The sequence below is a fragment of the Ornithorhynchus anatinus genome, chromosome X3 (genome assembly GCF_004115215.2).
Source record: "Ornithorhynchus anatinus isolate Pmale09 chromosome X3, mOrnAna1.pri.v4, whole genome shotgun sequence".
In the NCBI taxonomy this organism is placed as follows: Eukaryota; Metazoa; Chordata; class Mammalia; order Monotremata; family Ornithorhynchidae; genus Ornithorhynchus; species Ornithorhynchus anatinus.
In genome coordinates, this window is record NC_041751.1 from 10825692 (window position 1) to 10848627 (window position 22936).

Consider the following 22936-nt stretch of genomic DNA (forward strand, 5'->3'; position numbering starts at 1 on the left):
ATTAAGACAAGGCATATGGAATGTTAGTTGTTTGGGTCAACACTGTAACCAGTTGGTTAACCATTTGTTCTGGTCAGTGATTGCTTAGAGGGTCAAAATGCATTTTTTAATTGCGATTACATAAAAAAGATTGTTGTAGATGGGGAAAGGAAATGGAGATTTTGGTGGGCAGGGAATGTGTCTACCAAACCTGTTGTTACACTCCCAAGTGCTTAATACAGTGTCCTGTCCACAGTAAATGCTCAATAAATGTCCTTCATTTGTCCTCACCTGTAAAGTGGGGATTAAGACTGTGAGCCTAGGTAGGACAGGGACTGTGTTCAATCTGATTAATTTGTATCTACCCCAGTGCTTAGTACAGTACCTGGCACATGGTAAGCATTTAGCAAATACCACAATTACTATTATTATGATACCAAAGCTATTTAAGACACTTTAGAACACATTCCCTACCTGAACAAGGACATCTGAAAATTGTCTGAGTTGACTGAGTTCCACTAAATTCAGCCATGTCATGTCCAGGATCCACTTGGCTGGTTTAGGAGGACAAGCCTTAAGGTCTAAAGAGGCACCTCCTGTAAAGTTAAAACACACAATACAGTCTAAATATCTCCTTTTCACATTAAATCAAATCAGAAAGTTCCTAAATCTCTTTAAATTTGCTGAAAAGCATTGCACTTAAAGATGAAAGTACTGACAGATGTATGTTGATTCCTAAAATATAATTTAAAATATGATGATTGCATTAGAAGTTTTGATGAAATACCTCTAAAGAAGAATTTTCCAATGTCAGCACAGTGGCAGATTTTAAGTAAAGACTTTCATTAGTCACAGATGTCAAGCAGTAATGTGTGTGGAAGATGGAATGTATTTTTAGGGATTCTATTCCATAAATTAGTGCATTATTTTTTTCCACTATCAGCATACTCATCAGACTTCAGTAATATTGATGTATGCTGGTTCGGTATTTCTACACAGAATATACCAGTCCATAGAAATTGCTTCAATTCCTTCAGTCTCTAGTGCCCAGGTAGCCTGATAGAATGTACAGGTACCCTTATAATAAATGGCACATCATCTACTGCATATCCTGTTTTCAAAACAAGCTTAGGCTTCAAAAAAAAGGTCCTAAAAAAAGAGTTCCCTTCATAAGACACAGACTCTAACTCATCACATTTTCCACTGCTTCATGGGCTAAATCTTAACATATAATAAACCTGCTCATCATTCACTAGGGATCACATCAGGAAATAAGATAATTCTAGTTAGTTTTTATTGAACACACCCCCACTTTATCCAAACCATTAATCATCCTCAAAAATCAACTTCGGTACCTTTTCAAGGAAAATGAGGGGCTCTGAATGACTTCAAAGATATTTCAATAAAAATGTTAGGTATGGAAAAGGATACAAATCAAACTGTTAGACTTTCAAACAACGTTTATAAACCTAAGGCTATTACTCTGGGCTGAATAAATTCTCCATCACCTGCCACGATGGGAAAAGTATGAGGAGCTAACCTGGATGTTAGGTGAAAGCTGCCACCTTTCAAAAATGGTGGGTCCGGACGTGTATAAATCCCGCAGTTACTACCCTATAAATCTTTCTTGACTGTCTCGAGAATATGGACTCAAGGACAGAGCGAAATAGAAACACAAATCATGTTAACGTGAATCAAATAACTGAGAAATTAATTTTCACTCACAGCAACCAAGCTGGGTTCCTCAAGACACTGCATTTTGTGATGCACATACTTTCCTCATTCTTCAACTGAATGGCTCCAGATTAAATGTGCTGCTCATGAACAAGGATCTAAAAAGGGTCAACTACCAACATCTAAAAATTATGCCACCTCTTTTATTTCCTGAGGAAATAGAGGTAGTTTATTTAGTTCATCCAAGTCAGTGCTCAGAAAGAAGAGATTTATCATCTCTCCAATAATTCAGGTTTTATTTTAAACAAAATCTAGGGAGGTAATAAATGCACATTTTCCATTTGCTAATGAAAAAGTCACTCTGCTTCATTAGTAATGCCAATGACTGCAAAGAATTATTACCTTAGTGTGGACTAAACCAGAATTAATGCCAAAAGTTATTCAATCTGATCCTTTTTTTGGCACTGAGTGAAATAATATATCACTCCTATGGAAGAGGACACCAAGATGTTTGTAAGTCCAGTCCTATGTTTGAATAGATTGGACAGATGGTTTTCAAGATAAATAAAATATGCCTTTATATGAAATGTGTCGGAAGGACTTCATCGCTTTGACACTCATGATGAGTTTTACTGATGTCATTTGAGTTCTTGTTTTCTAATAATACACATATGTGTTAAAGAAAATAGGATTTTCTACTAAATCTTTCTGAATATACTTTTCAGTCACCAGAAATGAAGGAAACATATCCATTAGAAAAAATACACTTTGAAGGTTACTCATGATAACTCCTACTTACTCAATTTGGCACATTTTTGTTCTACTGACCTTTTATCAGAGTGAGAAATTCTTCATGCTTTACTCTGTTTCTCTGCATGTCGATCTTCAAAGTAAGCAGCAAAGTGAACAAGAACTTGTGTTCCTCATACAATCCTCGAGCAGCATATTTATAAACTTCATAGGTCATATGTTCAATAATATTAGCAATTCTTTTACTTGTAATGGGACTTTTGACAGATCTGTTGAAAAAATGCAATTCAAGTTAATTTCTGGGCACATTTCAATAGTTGATTAAGAACTATAAAGAATCAGAAACCCAAGAAAAATAGATATCTCCATACAATGAGAGAGAATATAAAAATAATGAGTCCTTTCAAAAGGGAGTAATACAATCAATTCCTCACCTTTGTCTAAATCACTTGCAGGGCATTATCACTCATAATAATGCCCCGGAAACCATCTTTAACTAACAGAAATAAATGAAACCTAAGAAATCAAATTAGATAATGTTTCACCTGGACATACACTAAAAAATCAGAATGTCATGTTAACACATTGCCTGATCACCATCCTTGGATCAAACTGGAAAGGTGAGATCCCTATTAGCAAAGAAAAATGAATTCTTCTAGCCAATCGATGTAAAATGGAGCTCAACTTCCTCTAGAGTATTTTACCTGGCTATAGAAAGGTCAAACAGCCCCAGAAACTGTCGAAGTGAAGTCTGATACATCACGTTAACCATGCTCATCTCAGTGATGAGGAAATAAAGGATGCTTCCTCTAGTTGCCACTGAAATACAAAGAGCAAGTCTTCTAAGTGCAGGCAAAATCAATCATACTGACTTAGAAACCTGACTGTAAACCTGAATAATTGACTATTACTGACCCTAACCAATGACCATTTTGCAACTGGAAATACGATGGATTGACTGATCACTGTAAGGCTTGTAGTTGAATCATTAATGGAACTGTATCATAAATGAGGTGTGGCAAATTGTGAGTCATTAAATATTGATAAATTCTACACTCATTTTTTAGTTTCCCAAGAGTTAAGTAAATGGGAATCACTATTCTCAAATGGGGCCTTAATCACTTAATAAATATTCATTTATCTCCCACTAAAGTTTTTAAAAAGGCACAGAACATTTGGATGACTTGGGGAAAATCATTTAAGAATCAGTAGCTGAAGGACCAAAATTAATCTTTATATGTTATATGCTGAGATATTTCTTCTGTAAGCCTTAACATTTCACCAAATGAACCACTACAAGTAGCATGCACAAAATAATTCAATCCAACACAAATACATTTTTCAGAAAAATTTCTAACAAGGAGTCACGCAGGAAATGAACTGAAATATTTCCAATCAAAAGCATGAATGTATTTACATTTCTAAGGACTGTATAGCACTTAGGCTGTCATACCAAAGGATCGGTCAAATTTTTGCAGACATTTACACAACTTGTTTGTTTTTATGCCCACTCTCAAATCCCCTTCTCCTCTTTGGCTTTCCTCATTTGCCTGTGACATTTGTCTTTCATTATCAAACTCACCGGGTCTGTACTCCTCCCGGGCTGAGTTAATCTGTATTTCTGTCTCAGCAGAGATTTCCAGTTTCTGTGTCACTTCTTCAGCCGTCTTCTTGGTGTTGCTCAAAACAACAATGAGGCTCTCATCTTCCACTAGTGACCCCTGAGTACTTGTCAGGCGGTAAAGCAAATTATCTTCCAATTCTTTCATCTTTCTTTTGTTTGCCATCACATCTTCCATAAGATCAGTTCTTTCCTTTTCCAATTCCTGTTGATTTCCATAAAGATATTTTTTTCCCCTTTGCAGATACAGATTGATATTTAAAAATTTCCCACAAAGCTATCTGAAGGCCTCTCTTTAAAGCATACACTCTGGAGCTTGGCAGTTATAAAAGAAAAAAGTACTTAGGGGAAAATGAAAGAGAGGAGTTTTGGCTGAAAGTAGCAGCGGAAGAGCAGAAGAGAAGGTAATGTGCTCTAGAATACAATTTTCTCTGAAAAGACAACATTGGCAATGCACACCTTGTTACAATATGCTAGACTGTAAATTCATTGACTGCAGAGATCCTGTCTACCTACTCTATCGGACTCTCCTAAATACTTCATAGAGTGCTCTGTCCACAATAAACACTTGTGGTTGTGATGAGAAGCAGCATGATGTAGTGGAGAGAGTAAGGGCCCAGGAGTCAGCAGGTCATGGGTTCTAATCCTGGCACCGCCGCTTGTCTGTTATGTGACCTTAGACAAGTAATAATGATAATTATTATGGTATTTGTTAAGAACTTACTATGCACCAAGCACTGTTCTAAGCACTGGGGTAGATACAAGGTAATCAAGTTGTCCCACATGGGGCTCATGGTCTTAATCTCCATTTTACAGATGAGGTAACTCAGGCACAGAGAAGTTAAGTGGCTTGCCCAAGATCACACAGCAAAGTGGTGGAACAAGATTAGAACCATATCCTCTGACTCCCCAAGCCCATTCTCTTTCCACTAAACCATGCTCTTCCCACTTCACTTCTCTGTGCCTCAGTTTCTTCATCTGTAAATTGGGGATTAAGACTGTGAGCCCCATGAGGGGCAGGGACTGGGTCCAACCTGATTTGCTTGTATCCACCCCAGTGCTTAGTACAATGCCTGACACACAGTAAGTGCTTAACAAATACCATTATTAGTATTATTGTTGAGGGGTTTCCATCTGCATGGTGGGGCTGGACTGGATCCAAAATGAGGAAGAGGACTGGGAATCAGTTTAATCAGGGTTCTGTGTGACCTTGGGCAAAGTACTTAAGTTCTCTGTTCCTCAACTACCTCATCTGTAAAATAGGGATTAAATTCCTCTTCTCCCTCCCCCTTTTACTGTGAGCCACATGTAGGAGAGGAACTGGGTCTGATCTGATTGTAGTGAATCTCCCTGCAGTGCTAAGTACATATTAAGCATTTACCACAATTCCTATTATTATCATTGGTAAGGGGAGGGATAGGAATCGAGGAGCAGAAGCTCCCCCAGGAGCCTCCACCACTCCTTTCTCATCTGGCTCCACATGGCTCTTAGGCTCAGAAGCAAAATGGAAATAAAGGAACTGCTGTAAACTGCTCTGCTCAACAAGGCTAATGCTGTCCACTTTGTCCCCCATGAGCCCAGGCTTAACTGGGGTTTTTACCAGTATTCATCCAGGCCAGTCAGGCTATAGAAGTAGCCAATTAGAAGACTACCTAGGCTGCAATTAGGCTTCAGGTTCAGTGAAAGCTCAGAACTACTCTATCCCGGGGGTACTATGAAAGAGCCCTGAACCTTTCTGATGCTGTACCGATAGACTGGGAGGCAAAGAAGGAGGTCCAGATAAAATTAAAAGATCCCAGACACTATCAGAACTTCCAGAGGCCCCAGAGAACCCGAGTCTATAAATGGGGAACAATCTGGAGTGGATCCATGAGTTCCATAGGGCAGTCCCTTTGTGATGGTAAACTACAGATGTTAGCAAAACAACATGCCAGAAACTTTCTTCTGATAATCTCTGCCTACATTTAAGCCCCTTTTAAAGTAAGCACCTTTATATTTCCATTAACTAGGTAAATAGAGAAGTTTCTTGTCTTTTTTCCAAATATACAGTGATTTATATTTGTTGCTTGCTGTTATGCATCTAGGTAAAGACCATTCGTCAGTGCCCAAAAATGCACTGTGAACCTTTCTGAAAGCTAAAATCCTTTCAGAGAATGCTAAATTTTCAAAAATGGTTGAAATATATCATATAATTATATGGCCAAATGTGGGTGCTTGCAGTACATTTGGCATGCTTATGAAACATAAGCTTTATTTCAATTTTGACTACAAAATGAGATATTTGGTAAAAAATGTTAAACAGTGCTTTAACATACATATGTTAACATATGTATGTTAAAGCATTAGATTATAATAAAGCATTGTTTTTTTCTTTAATATATGTCAATATACAGATCAATCAGTGGTATACATTGAGTACTTAATGTGTGCAGAACACTGTACTAAGAACTTGGGAGAGTATAACATAGTTGGTAGATATGATTCCTGTCCTTGAGGAGCTTATATTGATCAAGAGAGGAACATTTTTTTTTTTTAGAACAAACACTTTGTAAAGAATAAGGGACAAGGAGGAAAAAAACCACTGCCAGGCACTACAAGCTTGTGGGTTCGCATGGGCCTCTTTTTCTCTTTCTCTCTCTTTCCCGCTCTCTCTCTCACACACACACAATGAATTTCCCCCTCAGTGGTGTCTTCGAATATGAAGGACAAATATATATAAAAAGTTTGCATAATATATCCTCAGAAAGGAAGCTCAACTGCTCAAAAACAAGTTTTAAAATGACAGTACTGAGTGGGAAATTATCAGTATGTGCCCGTGTAGCTGCACAAGACCGAAGTGTGACTCTCCACGGTCCATTGTATGTAATTTAGCCATTATTTGATTGACTATTCCACCAGAAAAAAGCCTAAATAATAAATTCAGAACCTAAGTGGAGCTTCCTTTTGGAGCTGGGGAAAAGGTGTAGTTATCCAAAAGGGCTACCTACATGGATTAAGCCAAAGTGCACAATAAATATGATTGATTGATGAACAAATTACTTAACTTCTCTGTGCCTCAGTTACCTCATCTATAAAATGGGGATTAACTGTGAGCCTCACGTGGGACAACCTGATTACCCTGTATCTACTCCAGCGCTTAGTACAGTGCTCTGCACATAGTAAGTGCTTAACTAATACCAACATTACTATTACTTGACCCAAAGAATGGACAGGGGCCCTGGAAGAATAGACTGACAGTCAGATAGGTGTGCTGAAGTTGTGGCTGCCAGAGTGTCTGGAGCAGGGCCAGTGGTTCGAAATGCTACCCTTTGCTTGGCATACATAGCCAGTTTTATTTCCTAATAGACACACCCACATCTCCCACTTTCTTTTTACAAAGATCTCCAAACTAGAAAACAATCATACCCTAATCCACAACGAAATATCATCAGAAACTTTGTACAGCATTGACCTTGCTACACTTACTCCTGTTGTTCCTTTTGGTGACCGACTAGAAGGGGAAAAAAAAAACCCAAAAACCCTCTTTGTTGCCAAAATAAAAATTGCAAATTTCACTGATTCTGAATTTTTAGAGAAGTAGTAACCCAAGCAAAATTTGCTCATTATCTTCATTTCCATCTGTTCTCACCATACAAATGAAAGCACCTTTAGTGGTTATTTTAATTCATTTACTTGCATCAAGAGATTTCAAATTGAGGACAATATAACAGAAGTAGTATAAAATAAGTGATATTTAACTGTTACAATCCAACTCCTTTTCACACATCTCTAGGGAGTACAACAAAATAAAAGTAAACACCAAATCAAACAACTTTTCTCTCCCCATTTTCACACTGGACTTCCCTCTCCCTCCTAGAATCCTTTCTAGTCTCTCCTGAAGAGAGCCAAAGGACTTTTCTAAAGTCTTCTCAATCTCTGTTTCAAAATCTGAAAGAATAATCAGGTAAAATAATTATGAAAAATGAATATGAATAGATTGGAGAGGGGTAAAATAGCCATTCTGATATAACATCTTGTAAATAGCAGGCAAAGTTGCTGAAAGAGTTAAAGAGAAGAGGCTGGAGATCCCTTTGATCTTTTAGCCAGTTTGTAGAAAGGGATAAGCTGACAAACTAAAATCATCTTAAGTAACTTGCACACAATGATGTGACATAATGGAAAGAGCACAGGCCTGGGAATCAAAGGACCTGTGTTCGAATTCTGCCTCCCGCTACTTGTCTGCTATGTGACCTGGGGCAAGTCACTTAATTTACCTTTGCCTCAGTTATCTCATCTATAAAATGTGGATTAAGACTGTGAGCTACATGTGGAACATGGACTGTGTCCGAACTGAGTAGTTTGTATCTATCCCAGGGTTTAATACAGTGCCTGGCACATAGTAAGCGCTTAACAAATACTTTGAAAAAAAAATCTACCATTTCTGGTCATAGACAGAGATCTACTGCATATTCTGGAAGTGAGATCTGAGTCATTAAATCAGTCAAATGATCTTTATTGATTGCTTACCATGTGCCGAGCGCTATACTAAGAACTTGAGGGAGTACAATACGATAGAGTTGGCAGACATGATTGCTGCCCACAAGGAACTTAAAGCCTAATGGAAAAGACAGACACTAAAATAAATGACAGCTGGGAGAAATGGCAGAATCTAAGGATATATCCATATGTGGTAGGGCTAGGGGAGGGATGACTATCAAAGTGCTTAAGGGGTAAGGGTCCACTTCAGAAAACTTTGTTTTACAACATGTATTTGGGGCCACTCTTTGGCACCAAACAATGGCCAGCTCAAGGCGTGAAATAAGTGTCTTGAGGTGTAATGCCTGGATGCCAGGGCTGTACCCCTGCCCCCGGAAAGGGAGTGAATCTCTGAAGCATGGGCTAAATTATTCAGGGTCTGATAAAGAAGAGGTAATTAAAAAGATGAGGCATTGTAAAGGCGATAGTGGGCAATTAAACATCCTGTTAATGTTGCTGATGAAGCAATTTGTGCCCAATTAGATCAACCTTACATTTGGAAAGTTACCTGGAGTCTTTTCAAAGGGTTGATAAAAGGTTAAGGTATGTGGTTCCTAAACCCAATAAAACTACTGAGTAGAGTCAACATAAAGCCACTGAACACAAGCACCCTGACAGAAGCAGAAACAATTTAAAGGTTAACCGGAGAGTGAAGAAGTTTAGGTATTGTACTCAACTGAGAACTTAGTACAGTGCTGTGAAAAAAATGCTCAATAAATAACATTTTTAAAAATGATATTTATTAAGCGCTATGTGTGATTGATTTAGAGACACTAAAGATAGGAAAGCATATAGAATATTAGCATAAAGGCACTTTGTAGCAAAACAAAGTTGAAGCAAATGAGGACATTTACTTTGTTTAATTTCAATTCAAGATATCAAGCCTGCAGAACTGAAATGGAATTAAACTGACGGTTTGATCCCTGCTTCAAATTTCTGGCCGGAACATATTCTTGTTTTATAACTGCAAACTTAAATTCTACAGAAGACCATTAGATCAAGATTTACAGAGGAAATTGCACACAGTAGAGTAAGTTGTAAAGAGAGAGGAAATTGCATATGGCAGAATAAAGTTGTGAAGAGGATTAAACTAGAAATGAAATAGGAATGAGGATAAAATAAAAAGTCTGTGCATAACAATTTTATATGAAATGTATACAACTTCTGCCATTCACATTGATATGATGGCTATAAACCAACACAGAAAGTAAGTAATGTTCATCCTTCTGCTGCCCATATTACATGCAGCTGCACCAGTAGTGGGCCGATCCCATGGAGAAGAAAGGAAGAAAGAAAGAGACTACTGCATGGGGGTTTTAAGCCAGAAGCAAAATCCAAAATGTAAGAGCTCGGCCAACAGGGGATGGAAGAAAGACAGCAGTGTGGAAGAGAAGCAGGAAACTGTAGAAGAAAGTCAAGGTGAGATGACAGTACGAAATCTCTTCCCTTGGTTGCCTCAGGATATTCCTTGCCAATAATTCTTTGAATGTTAAGACAAAGATCTGTGCCTTTCAACCCTATTACTCCTCAAACCAGTGCAGAAAGTATCTTCTGAAAAATAATGAATTTGTGTAATAAGAGCAGGTGGATAATCATTCCTGCGTAGATTATTTTAATAAAATATATCAATAATAATCACTGTGGCATTTATCCAGTGTTTAATATGAATTAACTGCTTAGGTAGATGCAAGGTTATGAGATTGGACACAGTCCCACACAGGACTCATACTCTATCTTATCTTCATTTTCCTCATGAGGAAACTGAGGCCCATAGAAGTTTCGGGACTTGCCCAAAGTTACACAGTAAGTGAGTGACAGAGATAGACCCCAAATCCAGGTTCCCTGATTCCCAGTTCCATTATCTTTCCACCACCTCGCTGATGCAAATGACCATTAAAAATGTCATGTGTTTTAGGAGAAAATGTTTTTGGTCTGTTTGTTTTAAATGGTATTTCTTAAGTACTTACTATGTGCCAGGTTCTGTACTAAATCCTCACATCCTCATATCTGCCAAACTAGCTCTCTTCCCCACTTCAAAGCCCTACTGAGGGCTCAGCTCCTCCAGGAGGCCTTCCCAGACTGAGCGCCCCTTTTTCCTCTGCTCCACCTCCTCGCCCCATCGCCCCAACTCCCTCCCTCTGCTCTACCCCTTCCCCGCCCCACAGCACTTGTGTATATTTGGACATGTTTTTCTATTTTTTTTAATGTGCATATGCCTGTCTACTTGTTTTGTTTTGTTGTCTGTCTCCCCTTCTAACTGTGAGCCCCTTGTTGGGTAGGGATTGTCTCATCTGTTGTTGGTATTTGTTAAGCGCTTACTATGTGCCGAGCCCTGTTCTAAGCACTGGGGTAGACATAGGGGAATCAGGTTGTCCCACGGGGGGCTCACAATCTTAATCCCCATTTTACAGATGAGGGAACTGAGGCACAGAGAAGTTAAGTGACTTGCCCACAGTCACACAGCCGACAAGTGGCAGAGCTGGGATTCGAACTCATGAGCCCTGACTCCAAAGCCCGTGCTCTTTCCACTGAGCCACACTGCTTCTCCATCTGTTGCCGAATTGTACTTTCCAAGCGCTTAGTACAGTGCTCTGCACACAGTAAGCGCTCAATAAATATGATTGAAGGAATGAATACTAAGCACTGGGGTAGGTGCAAAATAATCAGGTTAGACCCAGTCCATGTCCCCCACATAGGGCTCACAGTCTGAATCCCCATTTTATAGATGAGGTAATTAAGGCATAGAGAAGTTAAGTGACTTGCTCAAGGTCACACAGCAGACAAGTGGTAGAGCCAGGATTAGAACCAGCATGGTATAGTGAATAGAGCAAGAGCCAGGGAGTCAGAAGCTCATTGGTTCTAATCCCAGCTCTGTCATTTGTCTGCTGTGTGACCTTGGGCAAATCACTTCACTTCTCTGTGCCTCAGTTACCTCGTCTGTAAAATGAGGATGAGACTGTGAGCCCAATGTGGACAAGGGAGTGTGTTCAACCCGATTTGCTTTTATCTACCCCAACGCTTAGTACAGTGCCTGACACACAGTAAGCGCTTAACAAATACTATAGTTATTATTATTAACCCAGGTCCCCTGATTCCCAGGCCTGGGGGCTTCTTCCCACTAGGTCTTGCTGCTTCTCTGTTGCAATGTTTATCTTCTAAAATGTGTTAATTAGTAAATGAACAGAAAGGAAAGAAAAGTGACTGTGTGGCTAAATAGTTCTCTCAAACAATCAATCCATTGATGAATACTAAATGATAAACATCAGTGCTTCACCTCATTGACAAAGGGCGCAGCAGTTACTGTCCACCTACTTGTTTCTCTGTGAGAATGACTCTTCCCAGTAACTGATCTTCCAGTCCTTTTATGGTGACGGTAAAGTCAATGATGGCGGTGCGAGCGCTGATTTCGGGGGTGTAAGCTGGGTTCGGCAGTTTAGTGGTGATGTACAGCCTGAAACCATCCATTACATCTACTTCCTTGTCACCAACTTTTACCTTGTTATAAAATGGAAGTTAGAGTGAAAAGAGAAAGGCAGAAATACAGCTGTTTAATGGCTGAGGTACTCGGGACAATCTTCAATCCAAGGACTACCCAGCAAACTCCCTTCAGCTTCAGACTTGCTCACCAGAGAAACACTTTAATCCAACATATTTCAGAATGATGGCGACTGTATTCGTGAACATGAGGTAGAAAGGAAAAATGGACTATCAAGAGAATCGTCTTTATTCCTGCTCTGATTACTAGGAAATAAACAATGTGCCAAGTTGCTTTTCAGAAAATTAAAGGGGGATTTCAGCTTTAGGGATTTTCATCATCTCTCCCTTTAATTGTACTCCTTTACATGATTTTCTACTAATTTATCTTACCTTAAAGGTGGATCCTGTTTTGATAAAGTTTCTTTCCAAAACATTATCCAGGGCTGGGTCTAGATCCTCCCCAATGTCTTCGATTAGCAGTGGCCTGCCAAGGGAAAGGCTATCTTCCAAATGATTTCTGAAGTACTTGTGATTGAGAGACGTGACCTGGAAATTCAAACAATCAATCACTTAACATACATTATACACAAGTGTAAGAGCTGGAATGTTAACCGTAGGTACCTATCTTGGAAAATGGCATACGTTGGATATTTTATAGACAATTCCTTCTCACTTTAAATGAATGCTGGTTCTTGTGTCAAAACAACTACTTGTAAAATAGTATACAGTTCCAAATCCCCTTAAAGTTCATTCATTTATTCCTGCTTGAAGTTCATTCAAGCAGGACCCTCACGTGACACCTAAAGGCTTCCCACCTAAAGTGCTCTGACATCATGTCTTCACCTATCTTTTCCATCGCTCTACTAGACTCCACAGTCCTGGCAACTACCACACCCATCTTCACACCCTACCCTCTCTCCTACCCCAGGCTTCAAGTCAGTCAACTAAAAGGGTAAATAATGGCTTATACTCATAATTGTGGTGCTTGTTAAGCACTTACTATGGGTCGAGCACCGTCGATCGGATGCAGCCCCTGATCCACACGGGGCTGAAAGTTAAACGGGGAAGGAGTACGGGTGTTTAATCTTCATTTTAGAGATGAGGAAACTGAGGCACAGAGAAGTTAAGTGTCTTGCCCAAGGTCACACAGCAAGCAAGTGGTAGAGTCAGAATTAGAACTCAGGTCTCCTAACTCCCTGGCCTGCGCTCTTTCCACTAGGTCATGCTGCTTCTCTTTCCTGTGGGCAAGTTAAGGGGCAGGTGGCCTAGAAATTTTCTCATGAGAGGTAGCCTTCCCTCTAACGGATTTCTGCCTGGCCTGGCGATGGATTTGGAAAGCGGCCATGGAAACCTCTCTCTCATCAGCCCTTCTGCCCACTCTCTCCATTGCCTTTCCCACCCTGGCAGTCATGACTCCTCCAGCCCCCACTGCTGCCACTCTCAAAACCTGAAGAAGGCTCTTTCTAGGCTTCTGAAAAATTATGCAATTAGAAATGTACAAAAGGGAAATATCAAGCAGAAGTGCCTAAGGATATCCTTTGTTTTAAGACTGGAAACTCTGACTTTAAGCCAAACCAGATTCCAATACCTAATCTTAAATAACATTTATTTAGGTCACCAATCCATAAAGCACTGTTCTAAGTGCTATACCGAAATTATTCTTGATATCACTGGCAAAAATAGCACAGATAAAGCCCATTTCAAGATATTGGCTTGTAACTGTCATTTCAGCAGTCTTTGTAAAAATGTCAAAATGGTCTACAGTTCAGCATGATTGCTAGAAGCAAAGCAAAAGTTCTCCAGGAAAAGATATGTGCTTTGAGAAAAATTACCTGAAGCTCATTTCTGTTTTCCTTATTTTTAATCCATATTTTTCCCTGAGCTTGTGGATCAATCAACAAAGGGCAGCGAGCGGCTTTTGTGACAATGATCCCGTTCTGTACAGATAGGTCATCATTTGGCAATCCTTGGAGGTTCCACTCACTAATGGTGGGTGCATCTATCAGCATCTCATTTAGATTCAGATTGTTGTCAAACGGGATTTTTCGGATGATCATCTCCTTCTGCCAGTCGTTTAACAGCTGATTACGGAATTCTTGGTTAAAGGGTCCAGAATAAGAAAGGAAAGCTGTAGCCAGCAGCACATCTCCTAAAAGACAAAGGATTATGCAAGTTTCAACAGCCATATGGTTAGTCATGGTTTCTTCAGTCTCGAAATGCTTAGATTAAATCAAGAATCTTTAGACTCGGTGGATAGATCGACATAGCCTAGTTAAAGAGCACCCGACTGCAGGTCAGGATCACTGGGTTATATAATCCTAACCGTGCCATTGGTCTGTTGCCTGACCTTGGGCAAGTCATTGAACTGTGCTGCACTTCTATTTCCTTATCTGAAAAACAAGGATAACCACTCCGTACCTCTTAAAAATTATGACGCCTGAGTGGAACAGAGATTTCTAACTTGACTCTACCCCGACACTTAGCACAGCACTTGGCCCATAGTAAGAACTTAATAAATATCCTAATCGATAATAATAATAATAATAGTGGTATTTGTTAAGCACTTATAATATGTCAAGCATCGTTCTAGGCACTGGGGAAGATACAAGATAATCAGGTCAGACACATAGGTCTCACAATCTAAGTAGGAAGGTTTGAAACCTCATTTTACAGATGAGATAACTGAGGTACAGAGCAGTTAAGTGACTTGCCCAGCAGGCACATGGTGGAGCCAGAATTAGAACCCAGGTCCTCTGACTCCCAAGCCCGTGCTCTTTCCACTAAGCCAAAATGGGAGGTCTCACATGGTTAGTCCTGGGAAGCAGATGTTATTTGATATTTTTGAGGCCTTGTTTGAAATTGAGAGTGAACCTATTATGTGAGTGTATTATGTATATATATGAGTATATTATGTATATGATGCTGCTCAAACGTCAGAAAGCACCTTCTAATTGACGACTCCTAACCCTCTAACAGAGGAATACTGAACATCGCATCATGATCATGAGAAGCAGCGTGGCTCAGTGGAAAGAGCGCGGGCTTTGGAGTCAGGGTTCATGAGTTCGAATCCCAGCTCTGCCACTTGTCAGCTGTGTGACTGTGGGCAAGTCACTTAACTTCTCTGTGCCTCAGTTCCCTCATCTGTAAAATGGGGATTAAGACTGTGAGCCCCACGTGGGACAACCTGATTCCCCTATGTCTACCCCAGTGCTTAGAACAGTGCTCGGCACATAGTAAGCGCTTAACAAATACCAACATTATTATTATTATTATGATCAATAGTTTAGGTGATGTAGTATATCACCCTTGAAAAAAACCAAGAACTACTCAAATCCAGGTGGGCTCAGGGCTTAAAACACAACTAAAAGGAATTAGGAACAAAATATTTTAATCCTTTTTCAAGTTAATTTCTAGGTTATCTCTTTTTAGTACTAGATGGTTTATTGTCATTTTTTGATTATACATACCCACAAGCCTTTTGGTTTGTACAGAAAATTCTTTACTTTGTTGAGTCCATCTTTCTTTCTCTCCTGCCAGTCCACTGATCAGTCTAGAAGCTGTTTTCATCTTGTGTCTACAGCGTTCTGCATCTTCAAGCAGCATCTATCAACATCAAAAACATACATGGAAGAAACATCTCCACTGAGGAACTGATGATCTGAGCTGTTCGTTTAGAAAGAAACAGTAGATAATAAAACTTTACGTAGGAGGAATTTCTAAGTCATATTCAGATGACAAGAGTATTCCACAGGAAGCAAAGATGATTGGCAGTGCTAGAGTATATTCTAAATGGTTTGACAACTTCCCCATGACCACACTGTTCTCTGAACTCCCAGGATATTACTATGAATGAAAAGCAATAAGTGGTGGAAGCACCTTCCCCTCAGAAGACAGAAGCAGAGAGAAGCATACAATATGCTACTTCATGGCATTCCAATTCCACTGTAATGTGTTCATTTAATTTTTAATTTAATTAAAATTAAAATTTCATTTTACTTTTTTATTTCATACATTATCTAAAAAATGAATATATATTTTTCAACTGGAAGTATACTTTGTCATAGAATTTTAACTGCTAACTTGAGAGATTTGACAAGGGAATTTCAGACAATCAATCAATCAATAGCATTTATTGAGCACTTACTGTTTGCAGAGTACTGTACTAAGCACTTGGGAAAGTACAAAACAACAGAGTTGGTGACGCCATCCCTGTCCATGAGGACCTTAAAGACAAATGGCTCCCTCCTAGGACCTTCTTCTGCATTGGTCTACATTTAATGGACTTTTAAATTATTATGGAATTAAATCAAAATTATTAAAATTACTATGGAATGAAAACATCAATGATGGAAAATTAACAAGTTAAATATGTTTCCCATGTTTACATTTTATCAAGACCAAAGAGAAATTATTTTATACAGGGGATTGAGAATGCTGATAAATTGTGTGAAAAGAAATTTGGACTAAATGAAAGTCAGGAAAATCTTCTAATGCTCAATTGGAACTATTAGACTGTAGTTTAATCTTCCATGTGATGAAATTTTTTATCTCCTGGAATGCTCTAGTTTAAAATGCTGACTTTTTCACATCGTAATTCTAATTTTCTAAGATTGTCAGTGCAATTAGTAGTGGCACCAAGGATTTTTATGGGACAGTACTTTAGAGAATACTTTAAAAACCGGGAAACCTTTTTTCCAAATTTTCTGAAGCTTAATTTTAACTTTTAAAAAATCTGCATTTCACCTCTGGTGATGTGAATATATAAAGATAACATGTCTGTCTTTGGGGCTCAAAATGTCACAGGTGCTGAAATTTTTATCAGAGAAGCAGCATGGCCTATTAGAAAAAGCACAGGCCTGGGAAACAGAGAACCTGCGTTCTACTCCTGTCCCTGCACCTTGCCTTTGGTATGACCTTAATAATAATAAAAGTAATGGTATTTATTAAGCGCTTACTATGTGCCAAGCACTGTTCTAAGCGCTGGGGTAGATACAAGGTAATCAGGTTATCCCACGTGGGGTTCACAGTCTTAATCCCCATTTCCCAGATGAGGTAACTGAGGCACAGAGATGGTAGGTGACTTGCCCAAAGTCACACAGCTGATAAGCGGCAGAGCCGGGATTAGCACCCAAGTCACTTAACTCTTCTGTGCCTCAGTTTTCTCATCTGTAAAACAAGGATTCAATACCTGTCCTCCCGCCCCACGATACAGCGATCCCCATGTGGAACAGGGTCTGTCCCCAATCTGACTGTAATGCGCTTAGTATACTGTTTCTCTAGAGTATTTAAATACCACAATTATTACTCCTATTTTTATTACATGCCTGATCACCACACCAGAGTTCAGCAATCAATCCTACGTTGTGTACTCCATGAAAACTACCCTTTACTGCACTATTGCATTTGCTCCCTAGTGCCTGACCCCATTTTCATTTCTCCCACTCTCTGCCCTAATTTTCTCAATGCCTTTTCCATGAGAAAATAGAGAAATGGAAATGCCTTTTCCCCATTTCCAATTCCCGAATGTTAGGCTGGTCTAGTTTCTGATGCAGAATCAACAAGCATGTCATACTGTTTGAAGTTTTGTTTCATTGTCTCTCAAACATTTCCTCTGACCACTACGTTTAGTTTCCCTGCAATAGCTTAGTTCCCTGCACCTATTCCCTGCAATAGTTCCCTGCAACTATTCCCTGAGAGAGTTCCCTATATCAAAGCAACTCTTTCGTATGCTGCAGGTTGTTCATTGATCCATATTGGCCATTGTTGTAGAGATTACAGGGAACACCGGTTGGAATCCTTTACAATAACTCTGTAGAATCATTCTTTAGCTCGGGGCACATTCTTGAAGAATGCTGTCTTAAGGAAAGCTTGGGTTTTAGCACTCATTCTGTCTCCAACCCTATGCATATGGTGCACAATTATTTCTTCATACCTCTATTCACCTTGTAGCCAAAGATGCTCACTGTCAGAAGAATATCCCCCAATTCTACCAACAGGCTGTCTGGCCAAATTGCAGTGGGAAAACATGTGATACGCTAGAAGTCACTGGGCAATTACCTGCTCTTCATATTCACTTATTATAAAGAACACTGACCTGTTTTTCTTTCGTGGCCTTTTCATACTCTCCTTGCACAATGTCCAGTTCAGTTTGTTTGTCATCCAGCTCTGCCTGAGCCTTTTGCAGATCCAGCATGGCAGTGTCATGGCGATTTTCCTGCACTGCCAAGTTAGCCTGAATAGGACAGGCAGAGAGTAAACAAAGAAGCAGGAAACAGTAGTAAGAATTATAGACGGTGGCATCATTTCAAGTTATATCAGTTACTGATTAACTTCTACTCAGCAAAAACCATTACCCATCAATTGGATTCTGACCTTGTAACTCCTTAGATAGACTGCACTCAAAGTGTCATTTTATGAGGTAAATAACCCCTGGAAAGGATGTAGATTAACCCTAATCTGAAATAACGTGACATCCAAATACAGTTTGAATTCAAATAACTTCATGAACATTTTAATGTGAGGTAATTTGGAGATTGGTCTAACATACAGAAGCTATAGGATCATCAGTTATAAATATCTAATAAAACTATTTTCTTGGCAAGAAAAGCTAAAGTTTTCCAGAGTGGCATGGTAAAATTAACAACATCCTCTCTCAACACAGGCCTCTGGAGATTCCCAGATGCCTTTTGACTAGCTGATTTGGATCAGGAGTTTGGAAGCTCCTTGTGGTCAGGGAGCAAATCTATCAATTCTGTTTGTATTATACTCTCCCAAGCTTATCACAGTGTTCTGCATACAGTTAGCATTCGAATACCACTGTATTGATTAATTAATTAGAACTACTTAAGTAGGAAACCATGGACCAAGGGGATACTGAATTCATTGAACAGAGGCTTAGAAACACAGGGGATTCCAGAATAAAATAAAGGTTTAAAATTTTGCAACCCACAGTGGATTTATGAGTTCAGTCAGTCAGTACTTAAAGGGTTATAAGGATGTGACTTTTTTTTTTTAACAGTAGGAGAAATAAGGAACACTGCTTTTCTTCCATCTGTTCTCTTCATGTAGCAAAGCCAGCACAATATTTTGAAGGCTCCTATTCCATGGTGCATGATCAGAGTGGATGTCCTTGAAGATCCTTACGCGGGGGATTTCTGGGAGTCTATAAAGGAGGCTTACCTTCAAGGGCAGCACTTCTTTGTTGATAGAAAAAAAGGAAGCCATAGCTTTGGTCCAGGAGCATAATCCTGCCACATTCCCACATACACGTTTTGCAGTTTCAATGTTGTAGTCTGGCATCTCAAAGTAAGGACTCAAAAACTCAATCACTTCCTCATTGATGGAGTCTTTTGGAAATTGCTAAAGAGAAAGAATTGATTAAATTCATCTTCTTTCCATAATATGACCATGATCACATTTATTATTCAACTCAATTTACAATAGTAGAAGGTAGCATATCTAGGCATCGTCTCAAAGCATTATCATCTAGAAGAGTGTTTTTTTTTTGGTTTGGGGGTTTTTATGGTATTTGTTAAGCACTTACTGTGCACCAGGCACTGTACTAAGCACTGGAATAGATACAAGTAATCAGATTGGACACACTCAGTGTCCTAAACAGGGATGAGTCCTAATCCCCATTTTACAGATCAGGTGACTGAGGCACAGAGAAGTGAAATGATTTGCCCCAGGTCACATAGAAGACAAGTGGTAGAGCCAGTATTAGAACCCAGGTGAATCTGAAAAATCTCAATGAATCCTCATTCTTAAAATTGACGGACAAAATAGTAAACAATGCATATAACTGCTAGATTGTTCATACGGATATATTTTGTTTTGGGTTCCAGAAAGCCCACTAATGATTTCACTGGGCTCCCTTCTCACCTTTTTAAAACAGGTACCTGTAAATTTTGTAAGAAGTTCCCGGCTGTCATCAGTTTCAAGGACTCCTGCCATGATGGAATAGAACAAGCTTTCTCTGGATCAGCTTTCACGGTGTTGACTTTCCTTTGGAACAGCAGCAACACACAATCCATGATGCGCATAATTAGATGAGGAGGTCGACCCAGGGTGCGGACAGTGGCTATATCTGAAGGCTTGATTGTCTAAGAAATTGAGAAGACGGAGGCTAGGAATCTTACTTCTCAGACCACTTATGGGTTAGTAAAACTTTTTAATCTGTAAATATATTGAGGGTCAGAGAACGTGTGTCTCACTTCTTTTGTATTCCCCAGGTGCTAAATATGGTACTTTCCACTCATTAAATACCACTGATTGACACATTAATCAAAATCTATCCAACTTCACCAACGCCTGGCCCACCGAGATGATCAGAGAACAGGGAAGAGAAAACCTGATAGTGACTGTGGAGACTGCTTATAAGAGAAATGAGATTTATAGCAAAAAAGGTATATTCTGGTAAAGTGAAATATGATTGTATAGGCTGGAGAACTACAGGCTAAGAAGAAAAACAATTTTTTTTTCCAAAAAGTTTGTTTAGCACACCCATCCAAAATGGAGAAGAATATGGGACCGAGGCAGAAGAAAGATTCCTGCTGAAATTTTTTAATAATCATGTCTTTGCAGGAAAAAGAACATCTCATCAGAAATAAACGGGGCCCTCCACATTTTGGCAGAAATTGGGTTTTAAACACAAAAGTCTCACAAATGTGTGGTTGGCTGGTGTTTTTGTCATTCATTAATTATGTAGATCATGAATCTGTTTCTCTCAAGACAACATAGTACTCTCACAATAAACTGAGAGTAGAGTGCTGCCCTAGGGCTGACAGATGGAATAATTATAGGTTTCTTAGCTGGGAATTGACCTTTAAATGAAGAAAGTCGTGCAACAGAAATTTCAATGTGCTCTCAGGAAGTTCCTTTCTGTTGCTGGCAAACATAGTTACAATTCCAAAGAAAAGGAGTAAATGGATCTTTAAAACAGGCTTGGGTGACAATGGCCATTCGTTCATTTAAATTGTTGCTGGAACAAGCACTCAAGCTTTTAAAGTAATTATCAACTCTACTCTTTTCCACAACCCCTGGCACAACTCTGCTTCTTTAGAACTCAGGGTTTACATTCTTGGTGAATATCATGCTGAGGGAAAGTTACATCAGAGCACTTGCTTCTAGATGCAACCATTTCTTCTGACTCAGTTCTGGGTCTCCTATTATCCATCTACACCTACTCCCTTGGAGAATTAATGTGTTCCCATGGCTTCAGTTACCATCTCTACACAGATGATTCTGAAATTTACCTGTCTTTCCCTGACCTCTCTCCATCTCTGTAGTCTCACATTTCTTCCTGCCTCCATTTATACCTGGAAGTCCCACCGACAGTTCCAGCCAAACATGTCTAAAACAGAACTCCTCTTCTTCCCAGCCAAACCCTGTCCTCCCCTGCCTCTCCCATCAACATAGACAGTATTACTACTTCCCTCTCACAAGCCTTTAACTTTGGTGTTATCCTCCACTCATTTCTTTCATTCAACCCACATATTCAATCTGCCACCAAATCCTGTCAGTCCTATCTTCACACCATCACTAAAGCCCACCCTTTCTTCTCCATCCAAACTTTTGTTACACTGATCCAAACATCTGTCCTATTCTGCCTTGACTGTTGCATCAGCTTCCTTTTTTATCTCCCTGCCTCCTGTCTCTCCCCACTTCAGTTATTTCACTCTGCTGCCTGGATCACTTTTCTAAAAAACCCATTCAGTCCATGTCTCCCACTCCTCAAGAACCTCCAGTGGATTCCTATCCACCTCAGCATCAGACAGAAACTCCTTACCATCGACTTTAAAGCACTTGATCAGCTCACCCCCTCCTACCTTACCTTGCTGATCTTCTACATCCCAGCTACAAGCTTCACTCCTCTAGTGCCAGCTTTCTCACTGTGCCTCTCTCTCATCTGTCTTGCCACCGACACCTTTCCCACAGCCTCTCTCTGACCTGGAACTCTTTCCTCCTCCACACATTCCACCTTCACTCTCCCCATCTCCAAAAGCCTTACTAAAATCACAACCTTTCCAAGAGGCCTTCCCCGATTAAGCCTTCTTTTCCCCTGCAGTCTCTACCTTCTGTGTCGCCTACTAAGGGTACTTTTATCTGATTCATCTCAGCCCTAAAGCATTTATGTCATATTTGTAATTTATTCATTTATAATAATAATAATTGTGGTATTTGTTAAGTGCTTACTTTGTGCCAAGCACTGTGCTAAGCTCTAGGGTGGTACAAGCAAATCACACTGGACACAGTCCCTGTCCCACGTGGGGCTCACAGTCTCAATTCCATTTTACAGATGAGGTAACTGAGGCCCAGAGAAGTGAAGTGACTTGCCCACGATCACATAGAAAACAAGTGGCAGAGCCAGGATTAAAAGCCATGACTTTCTGACTCCCAGGCCCCTGCTCTATAAACTACGCCATGCTACTTCTCATGTCTGCCTCCCTGTGTAGGCTGTAAGCTCCTTGTGGGCGGTGGATGTGTTTGCCGATTCTTGCATGGTACTCTCGCGAGAGTTTAGTATAGTGCTCTGAGCATAATAAATCCTCAATACCTTAATTGATTCTGATGTCACATCATGTTCTATTTAAATAGATGTGCGACATTCCCTAGTTCTCTGACAGGGTTCTATCTAAAACACATAACGAAAACCCATTTCTGGAAGAACTGAGTATATGGTTCAAGCCTTGTTACCAAGAAGCAACGTGGCTCAGTGGAAAGAGCCCGGGCTTGGAAGTCAGAGGTCATGGGCTTGAATCCCGGCTCTGCCACTCGTCAGCTGTGTGACTGTGGGCAAGTCACTTCACTTCTCTGGGCCTCCGTTCCCTCATCTGTAAAATGGGGATGAAGACTGTGAGCCTCACATGGGACAACCTGATGACCCTGTATGTCCCCCAGCGCTTAGAACAGTGCTCTGCA

At 39.8% G+C, this 22936-nt stretch overlaps 1 protein-coding gene across 1 annotated transcript in view; it reads right to left on the minus strand.

The window, feature by feature from the left end:
- DNAH5 (dynein axonemal heavy chain 5) overlaps positions 1–22936 on the minus strand; it is a 174361-nt gene that overhangs the window by 25357 nt on the left and 126068 nt on the right. Inside the window, exons 59-69 of the mRNA XM_039910642.1 lie at positions 19915–20118; positions 19196–19375; positions 18111–18248; positions 15484–15619; positions 13849–14165; positions 12407–12562; positions 11852–12034; positions 3986–4229; positions 3108–3222; positions 2482–2672; positions 454–575 (exon numbers count right to left, since the gene is read on the minus strand). Coding sequence (XP_039766576.1) covers positions 454–575; positions 2482–2672; positions 3108–3222; positions 3986–4229; positions 11852–12034; positions 12407–12562; positions 13849–14165; positions 15484–15619; positions 18111–18248; positions 19196–19375; positions 19915–20118 — 1986 coding nt within the window. The remainder of the gene's footprint in view (positions 1–453; positions 576–2481; positions 2673–3107; positions 3223–3985; positions 4230–11851; positions 12035–12406; positions 12563–13848; positions 14166–15483; positions 15620–18110; positions 18249–19195; positions 19376–19914; positions 20119–22936) is intronic.